The sequence below is a fragment of the Anopheles marshallii genome, chromosome 2 (assembly GCF_943734725.1).
Source record: "Anopheles marshallii chromosome 2, idAnoMarsDA_429_01, whole genome shotgun sequence".
Classification (NCBI taxonomy): Eukaryota; Metazoa; Arthropoda; class Insecta; order Diptera; family Culicidae; genus Anopheles; species Anopheles marshallii.
In genome coordinates, this window is record NC_071326.1 from 73016476 (window position 1) to 73039893 (window position 23418).

Genomic DNA, 23418 nt, shown 5'->3' on the forward strand with positions numbered 1-23418 from the left:
TTACGAGAGTGGCTCAGTGCTGGCCGACCCCGTAGACGCCGATGTCGTTATGATGCCGGCAGATAGTGTGCTTCCACCACTGTTCACAAGCTTATCCATCGAGCGTGAGCGGCTACATTCGATCGCTTTCTTGAACTCGTGTATCTGGTTCTTCAGGTTCTTCAGATCTACCAGATCGATTTCCGAGCTCGTGTCGTGCGATTCGTCGCGTATTATCTGATTTAGCGAGTGTATCTTCTCCTTGATCGATTTCAGCGTGTTGATATCGAAGGGAAATTCACACTGCTCGCCTTTCACTTCAGCGGACGGAACAACGGACTCTTTTGCTACCGTAGTTGTCTCTTCGCGTAGCGTGCTCGATTCACTCATTCTGCGACAAGCAGCTGCTACTGTTTCGACATGCTCAACGTCTGTGGTGCTTGGGCTTGGGCTTTGCTCCGCATGATTAAGATGATTGTTTTCCAGCGATGATAATAGATCCGGCGTTTGGCTTTGCGGTAAACTCGTCCCGGTACTGGTCTGTTCGTCGGTCGCATAACTTTCGTCTTCTTCTTTAATAGTAGGGGGCAGACGTTTTTTACGCCGAACACTTCCTATCAGGCTTGGACGAATCCTAGGTTTTGATTTACACATGAACAGTACATGGGTGTTTAAATGATTATTTCTCAATGAAACGTTCGTGATGATTTCAGCAATGGAATGGATACATTTGATATTAAACTACACATTTTAATTTGCAAAACGAAGAAGTTCCATTGATCGCGTGTTTGCTACTATGAAAGTATTAATTGAATCTCTACAATACAAACTCTACAGCATATCTCCAGATCTTCTTTGGGGTAGTAAACCTTATACACACAATCATCGTGTATTTAGATTGTATTTAATGATGATTTTTAATAACTTTTGGAATCCTGAAATGCTGCACAAAGGAGACTCACCTTGGATTGTTGCTTTCCTTACGCCCATCCCGCGTACTGCTGGCCAGACTACCGATGCTTCCCCGGCTGCTGCCTCCATTGGTTGTACCGAAGTGGTCTCCGCTGCCGACGCTCGGTGATTTGCGTGTTACAGTCGACTCGTGGAATGAATCCATCGACGACGAACTATCGCTCGTATCGCTAAAAGTATAAAAATCAATTTTTGCCCTTCTTACAACCGTCCGTCCGTTCGACGCAACGACACGTACCTGTCCGATTGGTATGAGTCACCCTCTTCTTCCATGGCCTGCTGCAGATCGGCTATCCGCTGTAGCGCGAGCCGCAGATCCGCTCTCGCCGACCCCGTCTCCGATTCGGCCGTCTCGATGCGCTTTTCGAGCTCCTTGCGCTTTAGCAGTCCCTCCTGATCGCGGTTAGCAAGCGTCGACAGCTCGTCTCTCAGCTCGCGGATCGTTTTCTGTGCCTTCTTCAGCGCGTCCTGTGCCTGCGATTCGCGGTTGCGCGCCTGCATCAGCTCGCCCTGCAGCTTTTCCAGCGAGTCCTTGTGCCGGTTCAGCTGTATCTCGATGCGGGCCCGGGTCGCCTGCTCGAACTCGAGACGCGATTCCAGCTCTTTGGTGCGCAGCTCCAACCGCTTGAACGCCATACTGTTCGACGGTTCGCCAATGGTTTCCACACTCTCAAGCCGGGTCGCCAACTCGACGACCTGCTCCTTGAGCGACTTCTTCTCACCCTCCAGCTCCGACACCCGCAGCTCGTACTCCGCTATCAGCGTCTGTTCGCTGGAAAGCTGTTTCACCGTGGCACTGTACTTCTTCATCAGCTCCGCCATCTCCTCCTCGTTTTCGTCTATCTGCGCCTGTAGCTCCGTCCGGTCGCGTTGTGCCATCGTGGCCTTATCTTCCGCCTCATTGCGCGCCCGTTGCGTTTCCTCGAGCAGCATTTGTGCATCCTGCAGCTCACCTTCCAGCACCTGCCGTGCCTTCAGCGCACCTACACGCGCAGATTCGGCATCTTCCAGCTGGTTGCGTAGCTGTCGGACAAGCGCTTTGCTTGCCGAGTCTCCCTTCGCACGATCAAGCTGACTTTGAGCGTCTCGCAGCAGGGCACGATATTTGCGCGCGTCACGCTTTAACCGTTGCACCATCGCTTCTTCGGCCGCCCGTTCGGCACGATCCTGATCCTCCAGGCTGGCCAGCTTCCGTTCCAGCTCGTGCTTGTCGCGAAGCAGCTGGGTTCGCTCTTCGTGCTCCTGCTCCAACTGGCATTCCAAAGATTTTATCTTCTTGTACGAAGCGCCACGGATCTCTTCCATCTCATCGTCCCGCTGCTGAGCTTCCTTGCGAGACTCTTTGCGGCTCGTTTCCAGGGACATCTCTAGCCGCAACTTCGCCTGCTCCAGCAACTGTATTTGGCCGGCCATCTCATCCAACTCTTCGTCCTGCTCCTTACAGCGCCGATCAAGTTCCATCTTTTGGCGCTTCAGCTGAGCGATCTCTTCCTCCGTGCCACCACCAAACGCCATCTCGTCTAGCTCATGCTGGAGCGTTGCGTTCTTCTCCTCCTTCAGTTCCAGCTCGAGCCGGATGTCGGATACGGTTTGCTCTAGCTTACATTTCTCCGCCATCAGCACGTCCTTCTCGCGTGTGATCCGTTCTTTCGCTTGCTTCTCTTGCCGCGCACTGTCCTGCAACGTTTGACATTCCGCATCAAACTTCCGCTGACGCTTCTCCAGCAGGTTGTTCCGACTGTTCTGCTCTTCGTACAGCATGCGCAAATCGTTCATTTCGTTTGTCATTTTCTGCGCCTTGCGCTTCCATTGTGCCACCACCTGGCGTTGCTCTTCGACCTCCTCGTACGCATCGGACAGTTTCTTCTCGAGCTGTTTCTTCAACCCGACGAGCTGCTCGAGATCGTGCTCGTGCTGCGTCTGGAGCCGTTTCTTCGTGAACTCCAGCTCACGGGCGACCCGTTCGTAGCGTAACCGGTAGCTTTTGGCCACCTCGCCATCAGCACCACCGAGTGGCAGCCCGTCCCGATCCGTACCATCGCCGTCGTAATCGCCGATCGTGCTGCAGTCGTCAAAGTCACAGTTTAGCTCCGACTTGGCACACAGCAGTTCCATCTCCATTTTTTCGGACGACTCCTGCAGATTGCGATACTTTGACTCATAGTCCTTCACTTCCTTCTCGAGTCGCAACCGTTCCGAGGTTTCCGATGCTAGCCGTTCCGTGATCAAATTCGACGACGAGTGCTCCTCCGTTAGCTCGGAAGTAATGTCGCTTAGCTAAAAGTGGAAAACAGGAAAAAAAAATTAATAAACAACTTTAAATAAAAAAAGGGAAATATAAGAGGCATCTTCTATTCTACTCCTTCCTGGTAGTTTCCAATTTTGGCTATTGCTCCGGAAGTAAAGCTTATGCATCCCAAGTTTTCATTCCTCCCAATTGCGAAACTACGTTTTACCTCTTCGCTCATATCCACCACCGTGCTGCAATCGTCGTCTTCATCCCCAACGTCATCATCAAAACCCCCTACGCTAGCAAACCTACTGCGACCATCGCCAACAAGTCGGCGACGACGCAACAGCAGGCTTTGGTTGTTTTTCCTGTCTGTCGCGGGTAGTTCACAGTAGAACGACGAGCGCGAACTAGACCGCGAGACGCTCGAGCGGCCGGATAGCAAACGTGGTGTCGATTGCTCCCTGAGCAGTTGCAGTCCGCGCGCGATAATGTTCGAAACGCTACGCGATCGCACTGCCCCGAGCCCGGTGACGTCACCGATCGTGCCGCGCACACCGTAATCTCCCCGACGGCTCAACGTACGGCCAATATTGCGCCAGTCTTGCATAACGTGATCGGTACGGCGAAGAAAATCGTGAATCTTGCTGCTGAGATACTGTGAAGCCGAACGGGCTAGGGCACGATTGCTGCCGAACCGGGGCAACGGTGCCCCAGCCGGAAGATCGATGGCGATCTCCTGAGGTATGGTAGCTAGGGAGAACAGGAACTGTTCCAACATTGCACCGGAACGGCCATCTTCGAGTGGGCCACACGACATGGCCCGATCGGTCATGGAACGCTTCCGCATCGCCCAGTGCTTTCGCTCACTCAACTGGCGATCCTTACTGACACCGGATGCCCCAGTTGGTTCTTCAACATGTTCTGTCAAATCTTGCGCCGTGGTCTTTGCCGGTTCTTTGAGCATATCCTTTTCTTTATCCTGCTTTGTGGTTGCAACCTTACCGGCTGTCTTCTTTTTCTCCTTCTCAACGGGACGATCTTTCGACGGCAGTTTGGAGATTTCCACGATTCCTTTCACCACCGCCGTATTGGCCATTTCGTGCGTAATTGTTGTCTCCACCGTACCCATCATTGCGGGAGGCGATTGAGCTGCGGTAGTGTCTTCTTTTTTAGCCAACTCTTCCTTCTGTGCACCATCCGTCCCTTCGGTCACTTTTGGCTTCTTTTTGATAATTTTCTTTATGACTTTGCGCACCTTCACTACCGGGCGACTTGGCGAGGATGGCGCAGTAGACGTCAGCACGGCAGTGGTTGCATCACCATCCTTGACCTCCATAGTCTTGTCGGGTTCCACCTTTGCGGACAGACTCTTGGACGAAGCTGACCGCAATGGGGTTTTCTCTCGTTTCACCTCCGTACCCAGTATCCGCCGGTCGGCGGGTGATTTTTCCTTCGGCATACCATCATCAACCGTCGCGGTACTACGCATTGGGGAAGCCCTTGTGGACGGTTTGATCGTTCGATCACACTTTTCCGTTCGATCGGGCGTTACCGATCGGCTCGGTTTCAGTGACAACCGTACACCGATAGCACCATTTTTCTCCGTGCTAGTGGCTTTTCCTACCAGCGGCTTGGCTTTGGTCAGCCCTTTGCCATTTTCGCCCGCCCCATCCGTTAGCAGGTATGCGGATCGTTTTTTCTCCTTCGCCTCTTCTGTCCCACCATTGGGGGCACCATTTTCCTCCGTCGCTGTGGGGGAAGTTGTCGTCAATCGGTGCCCACTGGTGGAACGCTTCAATTCCAACGTCTTGGACGAAACTTTGCCCATCGTCGTTGAGTTCGCCGTGGGTTCTTTCTTCTCATCTTTCGGCGATAGTTTCACTTTGATTTCGGTTTTTACGCTTTCCTTCCGGGAGATCGCCATCACACCAGACCCGGCCAACGGTATGCCATTAAGCGTCGTCGGAGGTGGCAACGGAGGTGTTCCGTTCACCGTCATCTGCTTCCGAACTGCCGATGACGATGGTGACTTTTCTACACTTTTTACCTCGCCATTGGATGGATTGGGTGCAGATTGGACATGCTTGTCGGTACTGTTTTCCTTGAAGCCAGATTTTAAACGTACATTTTCCTGAGCTTGCCCATTTTGAGCACAGCCATTTGGCATCGATTGTTTATCCTTGGCACCACCAACCTCTGCCGCGTTGGAATGGGAGTGTTTTTCGGCTTCTTGCGCGCTCGCAACTGTCGTACCATTATTATTTAAGCTTGCTGCTGCCGTCATCAGCTGCTTCGGTGGGACCGTTTCGTTGTTGTTTTCATCCACCGCCACTTCCTTCGGACGCGCACCGTTTTCGTTTGCCGCAGCAGCATTTCTGCCGCCCGTACCGCCAACGACACTGGGAAGAAAATGTTTCCACGACAGCTTCCCGCCCACGGGCGGTGGTTTGGTGGCCACCGGTTTCGCTAGTGGCGCCTCGCCCGTGCTCGTTGATAATGACAGTGCGGATGGTTCTTTTTTCGGCTTCTTTGCGACGATGCTACTGGTGCTGCTGCTGCTGACGATGCCAACGCCGTTGTTTTGCAATGGCGCATCGACGCCATTGCTACCGTTCTGTGTCTCCACCGACGCTGTTCCGCCGTTCGTGTGCGGTGCGGTGGTGGTAGTGGCGGTTCCCGATCCCGGTGCCGCTAAAGGTGCGATACGGGACGATGAAGGTGATTGCACCACCGCGGACGGCGCCGAAATTATTGGACGCATTTCGATAGGATTATCCGCCCGTCACACACACACATACAAGCTGCTGCTTTCACTGCTAGTGATTGCACTTTTATTTGCCTTTTTCTTCCCTCTCTAAGCTGGCCCTCTCTCTCTCTCCCTCCAAATCTCTATTTGGATCGCGACGTTTTATGAGTGTTTTTTATTGCCACACCGTTGTTGTTACTGTAATCGCGACGATCAGCAGCAGCAAGTTTCTTCATTTCTTCTAAACGAAAACAACGATGCTCTGCTCTCGTTTCGGTCGCCTTTAACGATCGATAAACCTCACGATCATACAACGTTTGCGCGCACTGGGTTTTCCCTTTCCTTTCGATAGCGCAAAAACCCCAAACAATGCACGACAAATTTTAAACCAATTCACAATCCCGTCGTTCCGATTCTTTCCCGCCTCCCAATTTCCCTCGCTCGTTTCCGCCTGCAGTAGCACCCGCCTTTACTTTATTTTCGAATTTAAAAAGCCAATGCACTTTCCTCGCGACAGACTTTTTTTTTCTTCATTCACAGCGAATCACTTCCAATTTTTCGTATTAATTTCGACACAAATATTTCGACAGGGATTTCAGTCTCCCACCGGATACGTGAGACTTCGCTCCCGCTTGTTTTCACTCCCCCCGCCTTCTTGGCACCGCGCCACCGTTTCCTCGTGCGATCGACACCCAGACTGCGGAGAACTTCTTCGTTGATCGATTACGATTGCGATCGTGGATTAAATTTGACTTTCATGCGTGCCACACACTTCCACCACCGCGCGTATCCGTTCCTTTTTTGATCCGCCCTAATGGGCAGTATATCCGCGGTTTTCCGCGGTTCGGTCGTTCTCCCGTATCGATCGCGGACGGTCGTGGTGCGCAACAAAACGGGCAAATAATAATGGTCGCGCGGATTTTGGTTCGTCGTCGTGCGTTCCCTGTGGTTGCATCCGAACGCAAACGCAACCAACACCGAACTGAAACGGGCGCGTGTCCGGGAACGAGCTGACCGTACCCACTGCCACAACACAGGACGGCGCGTATCGGGGGTTGTTCTCGTCTTTGCGTTGGCGCAGAATACACCGTTCGCATCATGTAGGGCCCTACTTTTGCTGCGATGCGCACAGTTGGCGCACTGCTATTTAAACACAATGGAGCCGGGGTCAGCACAATGGTGGTCATAATTACGCATTTCTTTTCCTCCGAAGATTGCGGATAATTGTAAACTGGTCAGCCATGATATCATTTCAAGAGCTATTGAGTTAAGACATTGAGTGGCTGAAGCCATTCAAGACCCAAATGCTTCAACGTCTGCGTACTTTGAACTCCAATCATCTGTAGATTTGGAAATCACCTCAACGTCTAACAGAAAGATTAGTGTCTAACCAGCTCCAGTCTTCTATTATAGGAGTCCTCACTCTTGCGAACCTGCTGCAGAAGTCCTTCAAACCGCTCACGATCGTGCGCTATCATCTGCCAATCCATAATTCCTTTTTGGTGCATCAACGCCATTACTCCATCTCAATATGAGCCTGATGACGCCTCCTTTGTCTATACGGACAACCTAGAAGAGCTTTACGGGCTAGGTTGTCCGGTATCAATCTCATGACATTGCCAGCCCACCGGAGCCTGGCGGGTGTAGTTCGCTGTACTACAGCTTGGGGAGCTCGTCATTGAAGCGGTTTCTCCATTGTCCTTCTATGCATACGGGGCCAAAAATCCTTCTGAGCATCATCCCTTCGAACGCGGCTTAGAGATTTTCGTCAGTTTTGGACAAAGTCCACATCTCAGAGGCGTATGGGAGTACTGGAACTATATAGGTTCTATAAAGTCCCAGATTCGTTCGTCGCGGCAGGTGTTTTTAGTAGAGAAGTTTCTTCAAACAGTAGAACATCCGGTCGGCAGCCAACTCCCTAGCGCGAATCTCATCATCAATGTTATTGTCGGTGCTGACTGTTGATCCAAGATAAGTGAAATTTTGGACGACTTCGAAAGTGCGATCACCTATCTGTACAAAAGACTTGCGGTAAGTTAGAATTTGTTCGCAAATCAACTTGGTTTTTGCCTCGTTTGCTTCGACATTTTTTGTCCAAACTCCCCAAATACATTCATCCACTGTTCGGCTGCTTAGACCGACGCACTAGGTCGCCGTGTTGCTTTTCAACCAGAGAAGAGCATCATTCAACCTGCACCCAACCTCCCACACACATGCACGCACCCACACACACACACACACACACACACACACACAGCAGGCAGCACCGATTCATCGGTGACAAAATATACCAAAACCCTCTCTTCTTGTTCGTCCGTCAAATCTGTTCCATCTCCACCGGCAACCCCAGGCGAACTCGCCCCGAACTGCGAAACCCTCGGGAAGACAAATCAGTCAAGTGAACCAACGACAAATGTAACATCGGTATTATGGCATACGTCTCGTCGCCGTCACCGTCAGAGCCGATGGTGTGGCCGGGGTTGTCGGAGTGTATCTTATTTTTAGAACCCGCGAGAGTCGGCAAGTGTTGTTGATCGACGTTTCGTACAGTGTTGGCCAGCGGTGTGGTCGATGCGCCACGAAATGGGTAATAATTTTAACTAATTAGATCGATCGTTTGATCAATACTGAAGATCAATTGAATTGGAATGTATTTATCGGCAATTATTCAAATATTGCCATAGCCAAAGGTTGGCTAACAAATATTCAAATCAAGCGTACGTAACTGTGCACAGTGCTCAGCAGCTTGTGCAAGAACCTACATTAAACGGTGATTGCACACCAGAAGCAACGAAATTAAATAATCGCAGCATCGTTCCCTCGGGATGGCTTGGTTCAAAAACAACATAACCGGCGCAACTGGTGAATGAGAGTGAGCGAACATGCGAGTTCCTTCCTTCATCATCATCATCATCAGCCGGTGAACGACATCGCGTAATTATCGAAACCAATCGACGGAGACGTTTTACGAGACGAAGCTACAGAAAGCAAAGGAGGATTTAACCAAAAAAAAAACCCCCCGCTCTGCCAGACACTGATGTTGAAGAATGATGGGACGGATACCTCACCAAGCAGCATCTGCGTGCCGCTATAGTCAGCTGTTTTTTCGTGCCAGCAAGTGGCAACTTGAACGACACCCAAGTGGCGCGTTCATCGTGTGCGGCTATGCCTGCATGGTGTAATCGGATCGGTGTATGGTTAAGATTCGCATTTGAACCTTCCTGTAGGGTCACATCTTTCTTCAGGATGGGATCCGTATCGAGCGCGAACGCACACTTCCTACACAGTGGCTGAAGCGAATGAAAAACACCGGCGAGTTGGGATGAGAATGTTGGGAAGCGCAGCGGAGACGCGCGATCAACAGCACACCACCAACAGCAACAACAAAACAGGAACATCAATTTTATATGTCTATCCCGTCCCGAAACGTTCCACCCAGCGACCAGATGAGACGTCGACCTGGCAGGGCGCAAGTGAAGCGAACACAAATCTTGGCTCGGTTGTGCCATTGCCCAGATACGCTTAAAAACAACGGGGTAAAAAAACGAATCACTCCCAAGCGAAAATTCGGTCACCCGTGTTTAAATTAACGCGGAACCAACCGGCGGCTGCCGGTCGTGCTTTGCGAGATACACCGCAATACCACACTGGGTCACTAATGAGCTGCTGATGGGTCTTCTCCGCAAGCAACGGGTTTGAAAGTGGCTTTTAGCCGCAGCTGCATTACATTGTTTTGCTTGACTGACAATGGAGGAAACAGTTGCTGTGCCTGCTCTGCTGTCCGCGAGACAGAGGTGGATTAGTTGCGATCGAGTTGTTCAATAATGAATTGATAATAATCGGCCACTTTAGATTGTGAGTCATTTAGGGCGTACTAAAACTGTTTGGATAGGACTTTTCTATTACCCTCTCATGCATTTTGAAGGAGATATAAGGTCAGCATTAAAGGCAGCAATGTATGTCAGCATGGGCGGTGTATTTGATAACGGCACCGGTCTTAACACGACAGGACCGGTCCAAAATCCTAACCGGACCAATAATAGTACGCGCAGCACTTACTTATATCCAGCTACGGGTAAATAAAGTCAAAGAAAGCCACAAATGGAAGGTCTTCGAGGTTGTTGTGCTTATAAAGGAGAAGATAAGGTCAGCATTAAAATTCACTTTCTCGAAGCTTACAGATCCAGAGAAGAATGGAGAAAATATCAAAACCACATTACCAATAGAGTTTCCCAAAAAGAATTCTCGAAATCCTCAGAATTCCCTGAGGATCTCCTATCCGATTGACTTGAAATTTGCGTTCAGTGTTCAGAGATAACTGGAAAAAGTTTAAGATATTAGAGTTTGCCGAAAAGAATTCTCGAAATCCTTTGAACTCCCCGAAGATCTCTGAACCGACTGACTTGGAATTTGCATGCAATGTTCCGAGATAAATCGAAAAAGATCAATAGAGTTTTCCGAAAACAATCTCAAAATACTTAGAATTCCTGGAAGATCACTTGATCTGTATATCATTTACAAAAGCTTTATGAGTGCTTTTTTAGTGTCATAGATTCCAACTTACTTTTATGTCCCAAATGCTGATCAATTTACAGTCAAACTTTGACTTTTCAAATTGAAATGTTGCTAATTTTGTCATTAATTGAAAACTTCAAAATCTGCTACATTTTATCCTGGACTTTTCAGGATAGTTGTCTTTTCACAAATCTCTTTCAAAGTGTCTTTACCTTTCAACTTCTGAGAGATTTATTTTTCCTTAACTTTAGAAATCTCATTTAAAATATATTCATCAAAACACCTCTTAAAATACATATCTCATAGCTCATCGCTTCAGGAGAAAACAATGCTATCCAAACCTCCCCGATCGTTCAACCCACCGATCTCACGAAAGCGAAATCCGTTTGTGTGCGGAGTAGAAATTCGCACCGTTGTCTCGTTTGAGCCGTCTTCTAACAGATTCGCTGCCACCAAAGGGGTAACAATTTATGGCCATATGTAAATCTAGTGCTTGGCGATGTGCAAAACAACGCTCCGTTTCTCCCGCACACACACACACAAACACGTTCAGACGTGGTGGAAAAATAGTTCCACCGTAGCTTGGCTTCTAAATAACGAACGAGCTCTGGAAGGCATATACATATGGGCCCATTTTGTTATGGTTGGAGACTTTCCAACCCGTCCGATCGAAATCGAAATCCAAAACCAATTGTCCATCATTACACCATCGGGTGTTGTTTGCGCGGGAGGAGGGAAGAAGAGATACAACCGAACTGATGTATTTTCGATAAGCCGTGCCTTCTCTCTCCCCTGGGGCCGATGGTATGAACATGTAAAATGGAGAAGAAAAACATTTAGAACAGACACGATCGGACATGTGTAATTTTGAATTCCCCTCCCCAATTTACATACGAACCAAACAAATGCAGATATGTGGACGCTGCTAAAACTTTCACCTACAGCCAGCCAGGTGGGCAGCAAATTTCACGAAAATATCGTCTCTACCTTGTTGTTTTTGTTTTCCACCCCAAAGCCAACAGGGAGACGGTGTGTTTTATCGCGCCGGCAGCCAATTTTCACTAACAACGCGCGGCCACTGATTTCACGTCCACTTGCAAATGGTTTGTGTTTTCTGCACTGGATATTCACGAAATATCCACAACGCTACACTTAACGCCGCTCTGCACCAGCGTGATTGTTTTGGTGGACCCCAGCTACACGGTCCAACACGGTGTCCATGACAATCAACAACATCTCGGGCCGCGTTACACCAACATTACAACGCCCTCTTGGCGCGATAATATATTTTCCACCCACAGGCCCGCGACGGCATGGAACGGGGCAAGGTGCCTACCCACACTCTTATAACAGCAATGCCCCAATCCATGGCGTTACTACTACGCATTGCAAGTGTTTGCATCGGAATGACACATATGTCAAGCATTGCAGCTGATGAACGGAATGACTTCACGCTGCTGACGGTCCCATCCACTCATGCCAGCCATTTGGGCCGGGGGTGCAGCAACCGTACTGCGGCAAGGTCGAAGGTTAATGTAGGAGGACCCGAGGGTGAATTTCGTTAACTTCCTTCAGCCTCCAGCCAGCCACAGCTCAGTTCAAGGCGCGGGGAGGGAGCAGAAAAGAAGGTCATTTGCCTTACGGGGAACCACTTACCCGTGCCTCCAGCTTGTGGTTGGTCGCCTTCAGCTCGTTACGCTCCGCTTCGATCTTCTCCAGCTTGGCCCGCACCTGTTGCAGCTCGACCGTCGCCACCTTCAGCTGCTCCTCCGTCCGGTGGACGGCGAGCAGCGGTGTCACGCGTACGAGCAACCGCCACCAGGGCCAGTCGCGCACCTTCAGGAAGGCGCGCACATTGCGCTGGATGCATTTTACCGCGAGTTCCTGCAGACGGCGCCGGGCGAGACGCCTCCGCGCCAGGTACCCCCGGCAATGGGCCTGCAGCTGTATGACCCGATCGGAGAGCAGATCGTCGCGTTTTGCTTCCAACGCGCCCAGCACACCGGAACGGAAGAACACCTAAAAAAAAAAAAGAGCCAAGCAAACCGAGACATTAGAGAGATATCAGTGGAAAAAACACGCCCCGGAAGTAGAAAAACATTTTCATGCACATTGCGAGCAGTAACACAAAAAGAACGAAGGCGTATGTTTTCCCTCTTTGGACTGGTGACCTTATTAGTTGGGCCAACATGCTGAGATGTTGTTGGAAGGACGGAAAATTAAATGACGTTCACCTCCGCATGCATTACGAAGGTCTGTCCGTCTGGCCACACACATCCGGATTAGTGTTGTGCTTAACGAATCTTTTGAGAAAAATCATTCATATGATTCTTTGGCGAAGAGTCATGTAAATCAGGATTCGTCTCTTAAATGTTTCTTGCAGTCTCAGAGCAGTGGCGGATCAAGCTCTTTGAGGGCTAGCATAGCGGATAAGCTACTCGGAGATCATTAATCTTGGATGTTTCTTGAATCTTAGAGGATCTCTTAGAGATATCTTAGAAGATTCATGAATCTTTGGAACTGGGAATCAGATTTATTCATTCAGTGCAGAGATTCATTAAGGCTCATGAATCTAAATCAGATTTACCCAACACCAATCCGGATACGTCCGCCGATTGTCAGTCCGAGATTAGGAAAATGATACATTTTAAATTCCTTACAACGCACCAACAAATTAATCCACCGAAAAGCGACATGTTTCATCACAGCGAAGCATCGCTATTCGCACCAGCTGCACAATAGCACCTTGATGGGTGACTTATTGAAACCAAACCAACCGTAGTGGCAAGTGGCGCATGAACGGTTTGCTTCTCATCCGCGCACACACACACACGCACGCGTCAAAGTTTCCTAAGTTTGTGCGCGCCCTGTTACTGTAAAATGTCGCAAATGTTTGTAGTAAACATTTGCAAACATTTTGTCTTTCGAAACCATTCGCCAAAACCAGTACCGATGGCTAGCGGGCCGTGATTTGGTGGTTGGGAAACCCACTCTTCCCAACTGAGAGTGTAGACCAGGGGTCGGCACGCTTTTCACGAAAAGGGGCAGATGATGAACAAAAAAAAATCACTGCATGCTAGTTCATTAAAACGCTATAAATAATCATTTTCGAAGTAATTTTCACTAGTCGCTCCTTTCGGAAGACTGACTGCCAGATGCGACCGGTTTTGATAAACACTTTCAAAAAGCAAAGTTTATCTTGTCGAAGTACTTTTTCACTGTTTAGCTACAACTTCTATCGTGGCGTTCTGCACTGTGCTGACCAAAACAACTTAGCACTCTGGCCTTTTTCAAAGATAAGAGAAGCTTAAAAAACGCGAAAGAGTGCTGAATTTTCCTCTAGATTTCGGGAAGCTTCTAAGGAAGATAACTAATTTTTCCCATTTTTAATAACGCACACGATAATTCGAACAAAGACTTGATCGTTCAATCAAAATGCTTCGATTTGTACGTTGCTTTATGTATAGAAAAACAAATATCTTCACTGTGGCAGACATTCTTGGAATTCGTTAGCAAGAATCCTCATTACACTTTTAGAATGATCAAGAATAAAAAAAACTCGAATAAATATAGATAGAAACGGTACAAAAGTTGGTAATGCCATTAACTCACGAGATCATCAACATTTTGTCGAGATTCCCGTCTAAAATCAGACGGCGGGCCGGACTTTGCCGACCCCTGGCGTAGACAATTAATATACGAAACAATTAATCTTTTCCCTTTCGTTCGTAATGAGTATAATTCGATGCTAATTTTAGAGCCCCAATATGCTCTCGACGAACCAGAAGCTACCAGACTTTCCATTTCGTCTAGCCTCACATACATCCTTCTCTTTCTCTCTCTCTCCGGACACGAATTGACCACCTCAGTTCCATCTGTACACCCGTGTCCGTTGGCATATTTCCTCAGATTGTCTAACAGCCACGAAATGAAGATCACCGACCGCGATCGCGTACAATGCACAATTAAGCCCGACTCGGTCGTTGCATCTGCGGGGCATCCCGGAGATCGACGAGATCGAGCTTTCGTCCAAAATAAATGACGGGAAATTGTGATTCAATAAAAAAAAAACAGATTGCGACCAGCACGAACTCCCCCACGGGGAACATGGAAAGGCTTTCTCCTTAGTGAAGACGTTCAAGCTTAATGTTACCTTTTCGCCTTCATCACCGCCGGCATCGCCATTGATCGTAATAGTCGGTTGCTCGATCTGACCAGCCTTGGAACTCTTCTTGCGCATCGGTGCACTAGACGCGATCGAACGATTCCAGCGTCCTCCCGCATACGGTGCACTGATGGAATGGATGGTGGTCGCCGGAACCACAGCCGTACCGTCCACACCACCGTTCGACGACGAATTCTCGAAAATTCCGAGCAAACTTTCGTTCAGCTTTCCCGGCACCACCGTACTGCTGCTCGGTGGTTTCTCCGGTTCGCCACCGAACAGTTCCAAATTTTCGTTCGACATTCGGCCAGAATCTTCACTCCAGTCGCTCTCGTGGTATGAGTCTTTGGTAGACGATGCCGTCGCCATCATGAGCGTCGTTGTGGGGGTGGGAGTTGGTTGGGGTGCGGTGATCACGAGCGGCGGACAGGACCCGTCGGTGACCGTGAGTGAAATCGTTGGCGGTGTCAACGAGGGCCGCCGGGCCGTTGTTATCAGTGCACCCGTCGATAGCGATTTCGCCTTGCTACACTCATTACCGTCGACACCGATGAGGGCGCTGAGCACCGGGTGCGGAACAGAGCTTTCGGACGACAATGGTTTCACTGCCGGTGGAGTGCAGGTTTTATTCTGCTTCACTAGGGCAGGTGACTTGAGTGGTGCTGGAGCTACTGTTAGTGCTGGTGGTTTTGGCCAAGATTTTCCTCCTCCTCCAGGGGCGCTGTTGGCCAAACGTGAAGATCCTTTCACACCAACGCTTGTGCTGCTTGTGAGCCTTCCAGCCGCAGATACACCACTGTCCGATACCTTAGACAAACGTTTGCTGTCGGTCAGCGCTACACGGTTACTACTGGCCATGCTGCTACTAGTGCGACCGCCAACAGTTGCCCCAGTGCCAGCTGTCTTCGTTACACCTGCACCGGCCGTAGGGTGATGTTTCTTTTCACCTGCACCACCACCGCGACCATCGGACACCGGATGACTTCCAGCGCCTTTACCGAAGCCACCACCGACCGAAGTCACTGGGGCGTGATTGTTTTTGGGACCACCACCACCACCACCGCCGCTGCCGTTCGCCGCCGTGTGCGTTTGGGTCATCACGCTTGACGTGTTCACCGTCGACGGTGGTGTCGTTGCACCAGCACCGGGCTGCTGTTGATAGTGCGTTGATACACGCGATACCGTGCGTATTCGGATCGGGTTAACCGTTAGTTCTTCCACCTTGCGCAGTATTTCCTGGCCCTTCTCCAGACATTTGCACAGCAACTGATCGCCTTTCAGTGGCTGCTGCTGCGAGCGCCTCACATTTCCACCATTGGCCGTGTGATTACGCTTGCTTTGGGTGCTCATCTCAACGGCACCATGTTTACTAATTTGTGCTTATGTTTTTCACCCGTTTCGCACTCGGCCAGTAGAATGTGGTATTACACTTGAAACAATAAAAAAAACGGAACCACTAAACTAATCTTCTGCCACTGCTAGGCTGAGCTCGTTTGGGGATGAGTGTTATTCTCTCGCTCTCTCTTTCTATTTTACGGATAAACACGCAACACACATACACAAAAAAAACATCAGCACAGCTGCAAGAGCAATGGAGAACTGATAAATATTACACAGCACATCGAAACTAACAGCAAAACGCGGCTTGTAATTATAGTGTCCTCGAGCGGTGACCACTATCGCAATGCCTAGCGACGATCTACACGTACCGCGCTCGGCCCCGGTATCTCACATATCGATCAAAACTGACACAATCGATCACATTCACCCGGCACACACGGTTTTTTACGCACTCCCGCGCAACGTCACACTCCGAGGGAGAGAGATGGTAGGTCTAGTGTTGTGCTACATGAATCTTTTAAGAGTTATTCACATGTATTGACGAGGAGTCGACTCTCGAAAGATTCATTAATCCTCGGAGCAGTGGAAGGGTGTGGCGGTTCAAAACCATTCAGTCAGCTTCATGAATCTGAACCAGATTCACCCGACACTAGTTAGGTCTGTCTGGCCGCATACTACCATACTGCTGCCTTCGCAATTTTCAATGAACTCAATACTGCAAAAAAAAAGGAGAATCAAAGCTATTCGTTTGTGCCTTCCATCCATATTTCCACCTACTAAAGGCTATTATTATTATGATCGCACATCCGCCACTTCACCAGAGATCATCATCATGATCATCATTCGTCATAAAACACATTAATTCCTCCCTCACCCCCCCCGCCACCAGCCACATTTTCCAGCCGGGGGAAGACTATTTGCAAGTAACAAAATTTAATTGGAAACTTGGCCCGCAACACAAGTGGAAATCTGCGCGCGTACACACGGAGAAGAACAAAAATAGGGTCGGATCGTCGCGGCACGGGTCGCATATATCTGAAGGTAGGGCTTTTTAAAGCGAGGGTCTCAAATCAAGGAGAAGAAAAAAACAATAAGAAACGCTTAGCCACGGTGTAGGTACCTCCGGTGGGGCTCTGTGGGCTTTCCAATGATTTTCCCTCTTCACGATCACTGCTTCTTTCACTTCCCCGCGAAAAACGATGAAGGTGAAGGAGGTGTGTGTGTGTGTGTGTGTGTGTGTGTGTGTGTGTGTGTGTGTGTATCGGGTACAACGTCGTGTATCCGTTGCAGTTTTCGTTTGTCTGTCTGTTTTTTTTTGTTCACCCTCGCCCGTCGAATTGGAAAAAAAAAGGTATAATGAAATACGCTTTCACGCTTTTCTCTTTCCTTCCACACCGAACAGTGCACGCACACAAACAGCAATCAAAACAGTGCCACTTCTCACGCACTCTTCGGATGCAGCCGCCTTCCAAGCATACGCCAACGATATGGAATGGAAATCTTGGAGGCCGGGCGGTGAAAGCCACACTGCTGCGGGTCTATTATATTGTGTGCCATTCTCTTCTGCGTTAAAGGATATTCTTTAACACGAAACGCGTCACAGTTTTATACATTTTATCACCGTGGAATTCCGTTCTACTGTCTGCAAGGCAGATCGGTAACACCTGTTAGCAGCCGTTAGCGTTATTGCCTGTGGACAATGTTCAACAATAACAAATCGTTCGAAGCGAACACTGGATATACGCACTGTTAGCACACTGGAAACAACGCGGTTGGGTTCCGCACTGAAGCAGGTAGCGCGCGACACTTGCAAGTTGCAACGTTGCAGCAAAACGACTGCACCGTTACAATTCGCTTTGCCGCTGATAAAGGGAAAACAACATTCAGCAGGGTTCGTCGTTTCCTGCTTTGCAAGAACAAACGACTCAGCTAAAAGCTTCGAACGTAAAAGGGATCACAACCTCGAAACACCGTCCCGAAAAAGGGAAGTCAGGAACTGTACCGCGATGATGTACGGTATTAACCGTGGATTATCGTGGTGTGCCTCTGCACCCTGCCGAGATATTTTGCGTACTAACAGGCACACGCAAGTTTTCCTGCTGCTTTTGCCCTCACGAATAGACACATTTTCTTTTTGGTGAATGTTTTCTACTACCGCAAATGAAAACAACAAATCTTTCACAAATGATCAGACACAACACGAATCTACCGCCGCCGACACGCGATTGTTAGCGAATGAAGTAGGCTTCTGTGCGATCGCCGTTTTGTGTTGATGCTGGGAGACCCAGACCACTATTCATCTGTGCGGCAATTGATCGCCTCATCGAGCGTGCGAGCGTGTGCAAGCGAGAGGCAAACACGGCAACGAACGAGATGGTATGCTGTACACACTTCCGATTCTATGCTTCGCTGGAATGCTTTTATGCTATTGCTTTTTCGTTCCTTCGCCGTGCATGATGTGGGCCCCGAACGCACACCAATGTACTGTCCGAATATTGCGATGGGATGCTAACACGTCGCCACAAGGAGGTGTACGCGATCGATTCTCCTCTCTTGGCAACCTGTCCCGCCGGGCAACTTGGCTCGATCGCTACCTGCCTGGAATGCTAATGTTGGCCCCGGCCGAATGTAGCCAAAAGAGCGGGAGCGAGTTGCGTTCAATCGCAACACCAACAAATAACATGCGTGTGTTGGTACGATCGTGTGCATGATCAAGTGAAAGCGGGCATCAACATCAACAACACACACACACGCCATACCGTTCGAGCAAACCTGCGCCAGGTAATTCGTGGGGCGCTTTAAGTGCTCGAATAATCAGGTGGAAGTGATCGAACGCACCCGCCAGTCTGACAGTTAAAATAACAAACCGTTCTTCGGTGGCTTCTTACTGCGTTTCGTGCCGATCGCCCGAACTTAAAATATCATGAAAGATCGCTTGTGCATTAACAATTCATTCGCATTGCTTACCTGGCTCGTGCCAATTCTGTACACGGACGAGTCGACTTCGCAGTTGCTCAGGATACTATCAACCATTGCCGCCTCTCCGCTGACATTGGTGCCGGTGCCGGCAGATGTGCCACCCTCCGCCAGTAGCCCAAAACGAATCACAAACTCCGCCAAGGGTATGCTGATAGGGAACCCTAACCGATAAAGGCGCGCAAAATCAAGCATCTGCGAACCGCGGAGCTGTAAATCAAAGTTAAATGTAAACAAAACAATCAGATAACAATCGATCGATTGGGCTCGGCAAAGGCGGCCTTATCTTTACCTGACTGCGAAGCAGTGGAATGTTGATAATATCATCCTCCCGCTGTCTGGTGCCACTGATTTCGGCCGATGATGGATGTTGCTGTTCGATCGATACGCACCCCCCAGTGGCCATGGCCGTGCCACCGTTGTGCTGTGGCAGATAGCAGTACACAAAGTGCATACCCGTTCGTCGCAGCGTATCGATCAGACAATCCACCGTATATTTCACCTGCACGATCACACTGTTCCGCTTGGGGAATCCGGTACCGGTGTACGTACGCCGGATGCTGCTCATGCGCCGCAGTGACTGTTGCTGCAGCTGCTGCGATGATCCACCACCGCCAAAAGCGAGCGAATCCATCGCACCACCAAGCGTACCCACAAACAATCCGTTGATTTCCGGCTTAACGCTGTCACGCAAACAGTTTAGTGCCCGCTGGGGCATGTAGTGTGCTTGGGCGGCTGCCTCCTTTAACCAGCTGGTGACGGAGTACAGTACCGGGTTGGTGCCGAGCAGATGTTGCAGCACAACGTCACACGCACCGGTCGGTACGCTGGCACGCAGCAGTAACGTTTCACGGCTCTCCCGATCACCGTACGATGCAAACAAACGTTCGAGAAACCTTCCATCCCGTTCATCGATGCCACTGCCACCACCAACACCATCATCGTCAAAATCATCCACCGCGGTTCCATCACCTTTCGACGGTACGGTGGGTTGCGGATTTAGCAGTTGCTCTTCGTCCAACATCCACAACAAGCCTTTGCGAGGTTCATGACTCTGGGGAACTTTATCGAGCAGAGCCACCATTGCAGCGGGACTGCTGTGTCCACCTCCTGCTGTAGCTCCACCCCCACCACCAGCACCCGTATCAGTTGCCATTAGCGCCAGGGAATCTTCTACCGTGACCATTTCCTGTGCGTATCGGGCGCGCGGTTGAACCAACATTGCGTTGTGGAACAGCAACTGCAAACGTTCATGCAGATAGTTAAAGCGCAAATCGGCAAGCGTACTGGCGGCAGTACCACCACCAACGCTGGCCGGATTTTGAAACCCAGGAACATCCACCAGCAGTACAGATCCGATCGTTTGATGTGGCGTAACGGCAGCGATCGATTTGTTGATAAGTCCCACAATCGTGTAGAACAGCTCGGTGTAAAGCGCTTCAATGAATGCCGTCAAACACTCCACTACTGTGGCCGTGGTGAGGGTAGGTTTCGTAGCGCCACCGGAACTATTCTCCGGGAACACGTACGACAGCAAGTCTTCCACCGGTATGCCAAGCAACATGGCCGCTTTTTGGGCTGAGCGTGGGTTAACAAATTGTACCCGGCCCGCCACTATCACCGCACCCGACTGGGATAGGTGGTGAATGGCAGCCAGCACGTACCAAATGCCTCGCACCGCAGCTTGATCAATGTTCAGCACACGGAACGCCTGACAAAGTCGTTGATAATCGATCGATTCCTGTTCCACGGTCGCATTACCTCCCGCCGATGATTCTCCTGTGGCCGGTTCGAGCAGCAACTCCTTTCGCAACGCACCACCATCAACACCGGCGAGAAAACTCCACCTCGGTACGCCTGCCCTACCACGGTTGGAACCCCCGGAAGGACGCATCCGATCGATCGGCATGATCTGTATCGAACCCGACACGATCTGTCCGCTGTGGTCAAAGTCCAGTGCAAAAATTTGTGTAAATTTTGTCGCATTCCCGTTCAGGGCCGTGCGTTCATTGCCGAACGCGTCCATTATCGTACCGATGGCGCTCACCTTCTCCACGGTGAGTGCCCGCACGGATGGTTGCAGCTCCAGACGGCTTGCCAGGGTCAGATAGTATAGAGCATGCTTGAAACTAGTGGTCTTACCCGCACCCGATCGACCCAGGAAGATCAAACTTTGATCACGCCTCGTCTCCAACATCGCCCGGTAGGCCGTTTGTGCCTGTGCGAAGATGTGCGGCGGCATGTCGTCTTCGGCTTTGCATCCGCGAAACATTGACGCTACCTTTTCCGAGTAGAGAGCAAGCGGAGCCATCGGGTTCACGATCAGCAATACTGGACCGGCACGCGTGTGAATAAGATTGTTTGCAAACCGCTGCCGTAGCACGTGGAGCACGGATGATTCGTTCAGGTGAGGCAGCTGACACACATCCTCTACGAGGTCGAGCGAGTTTGGGTTGGCCACCTCTAGGTCATCTTCGTCGATTAGCAACTCTTCGCCGGTTGCCTCGAGCCGGATCCACACTTTTCCTGCCTGGTGGTGGGAAGGCATCGCCACCGTAGACGGTGACAGCTGTTGCTTGAAAGCTGCGGTAAAGCCACCCCGATGGATTAACCATACACGGCCACCCACTGTGGTCGGTTCGAGTTCGGTTCTGCCACTCGGATCTGAAGAGCTGCTGTTAGCTGCTGTTGTTTGAATCTTTTGAAAGCGTCGACTGGCACTGCGCTTTAGCGTATTACAGTCGTCCACCGGTGCGCTATTGGGTGTCACACTAACACAACGTCGGGACAGTTCGATAAGCTCTGCAATTGGCTGCACTTGTACCATCACCGAATCTCCGCTGTTCCGTATCATCTCGATGATCGTTTCCCGGCTCAGCTCCTCTACTGGCTGACCATTTACGCGCAACAATCGATCGCCCGGTAACAATCCCGTCCGCACTGCGCCGGTTGAACTCGGTTCAGCGAAGATAATCGCCCGCATCTGTGGAGGACCGGGCCGGGACAGGGACATTCCACCAACCGTCGGACGATCGAGCACAAACGCTTTCCGCAAACTGAAACCGAAATCGTTCCGTGGACCTCTTTGCCGCTGAATGACGAGTTCGCGTGGTGCCGGTAAAGGTTGCAGATGGATCGGGGGCAAAGAGAGCATAACGCTTCCGTTCGCCGTGACGCGTTCATCGAACGGATGAACTCGCCCGATTCGTCCCTCGTAGCCTTGCGATTCACCGACCGGGCTGAGCGAAAACGGTGGCGTGGCGAAGGAAGAATTAGTGGTCGTTGTCGTCGTGTCGGTAAGGCTATCGGCACTCGGCGAAGGTGAGGCAAGTAGCTGGAGCATCGCAGCAGACGATGGGGAAGATACCGTTCCCATGTCCACCATTCCTCCACTACTACCGGTGAGGGAGGATCGCGAACCTTTCAGTATTCCACGCTTCGGTGGTCTTGGTGGTATTGGGGGTAGGTTCGTTTTCGTCCCGCCGGGTGTGTGTGGTTGCGATCCAATACCATCCGCGCCGTATGAAGGTGAGGTCGGCTGTAGTGTCGTCGTCGTGCTGCTAAACGAAACACGCTCAACCATTTCACCGTTGCGGTCAATATAGGTGGTGGTATTGGCGACAGCTAGAACCTCCTCCGTACCACGATCCAGTTCCCGATGATCCACATCGAGCTGGGCGAAAAACGACGCACTATAGTCCGCCGTGATGCCACTCGGTAACTTTTCCTTTTCTTTTCGTCGGCCACGAATCTTGAGCGATCGACGAACCTAAAAAGAAGATGATCGCTACGTTAATGTCACTGCTGTGCTTGAAGTATGTGTGTACCATACCTCATCTAATCGTAGCAACTCTTCGGCACTCATACTGCTGGAATGGCCACTGGATACACCGCCCACTCCGAGCAGTAATTGTTTGCCCTCTTTGCGTAACTTTTTCTCCTTCTTCCGGCGATCCTTATCATCGCGATCGTCCAGCCCGGACAGGGCGCCTATAACGGATAGCCCCCCGGAAGACACCGCACCACCGCCTCCACTTCCGTTCCCCGTGCTGTTGCCACTGTTGCCACTGCCGCCACCACCTCCCACTCCAGCAACTCCTTTCTTCATAAAATTAAACATACTTGTGTCTAAAACTATGTCCTTACACTTGATACTATAATTATTGCTTTTTTGTTTGCTTGTTTGTCGACACCACCTTCATACGTTTTGGGTGGATTATCCTGCAGAAGATAAGAAAAAAAAAACGATCGCGGTTTTGCCACAGATTGTTATTTGATGTTCTCATCACCACACAAAACCGCACGCACACACACCGGGGGGATCGCTATCTGGTCGTGTTTTCCGTGGTGGCTAAAGTATGCAGTGTCCCGTTATGATTTCGTCACCTCGCACGCCACACACGTCTGGAATGTTTGTTGGTGGGCTAGTTTTTGTCGGACAGCAACAACAAAAAAAAAACACTTTGTTTGCCAAGCACTTCCGAAAGGCCG

The 23418-nt window shown here is 50.2% G+C and overlaps 1 protein-coding gene across 1 annotated transcript; it reads right to left on the reverse strand.

The window, feature by feature from the left end:
• Positions 1-23047, reverse strand: LOC128718529 (unconventional myosin-XVIIIa). The gene is made up of 7 exons (XM_053812151.1): positions 22760-23047; positions 19220-22696; positions 18919-19137; positions 12102-12464; positions 1190-3228; positions 942-1121; positions 1-613 (listed from the first exon to the last, which is right to left on the reverse strand). The coding sequence occupies exons 1-7, from the start codon at positions 23045-23047 to the stop codon at positions 1-3; spliced, it is 7179 nt and encodes a 2392-aa protein (XP_053668126.1).
• Between the last annotated feature and the right edge of the window lie 371 nt (positions 23048-23418).

Bases quoted from the DNA above. Each gene is read 5' to 3' on its own strand.
- LOC128718529 (XM_053812151.1), bottom strand. From the start codon at position 23,047: ATGTTTAATTTTATGAAGAAAGGAGTTGCTGGAGTGGGAGGTGGTGGC. The intron at 22,697-22,759 runs GTATGGTACACA...TCTTCTTTTTAG, and splicing joins AGTTGCTACGATTAGATGAG to GTTCGTCGATCGCTCAAGAT. The intron at 614-941 runs GTGAGTCTCCTT...ATCAAAACCTAG, and splicing joins AAGGAAAGCAACAATCCAAG to GATTCGTCCAAGCCTGATAG.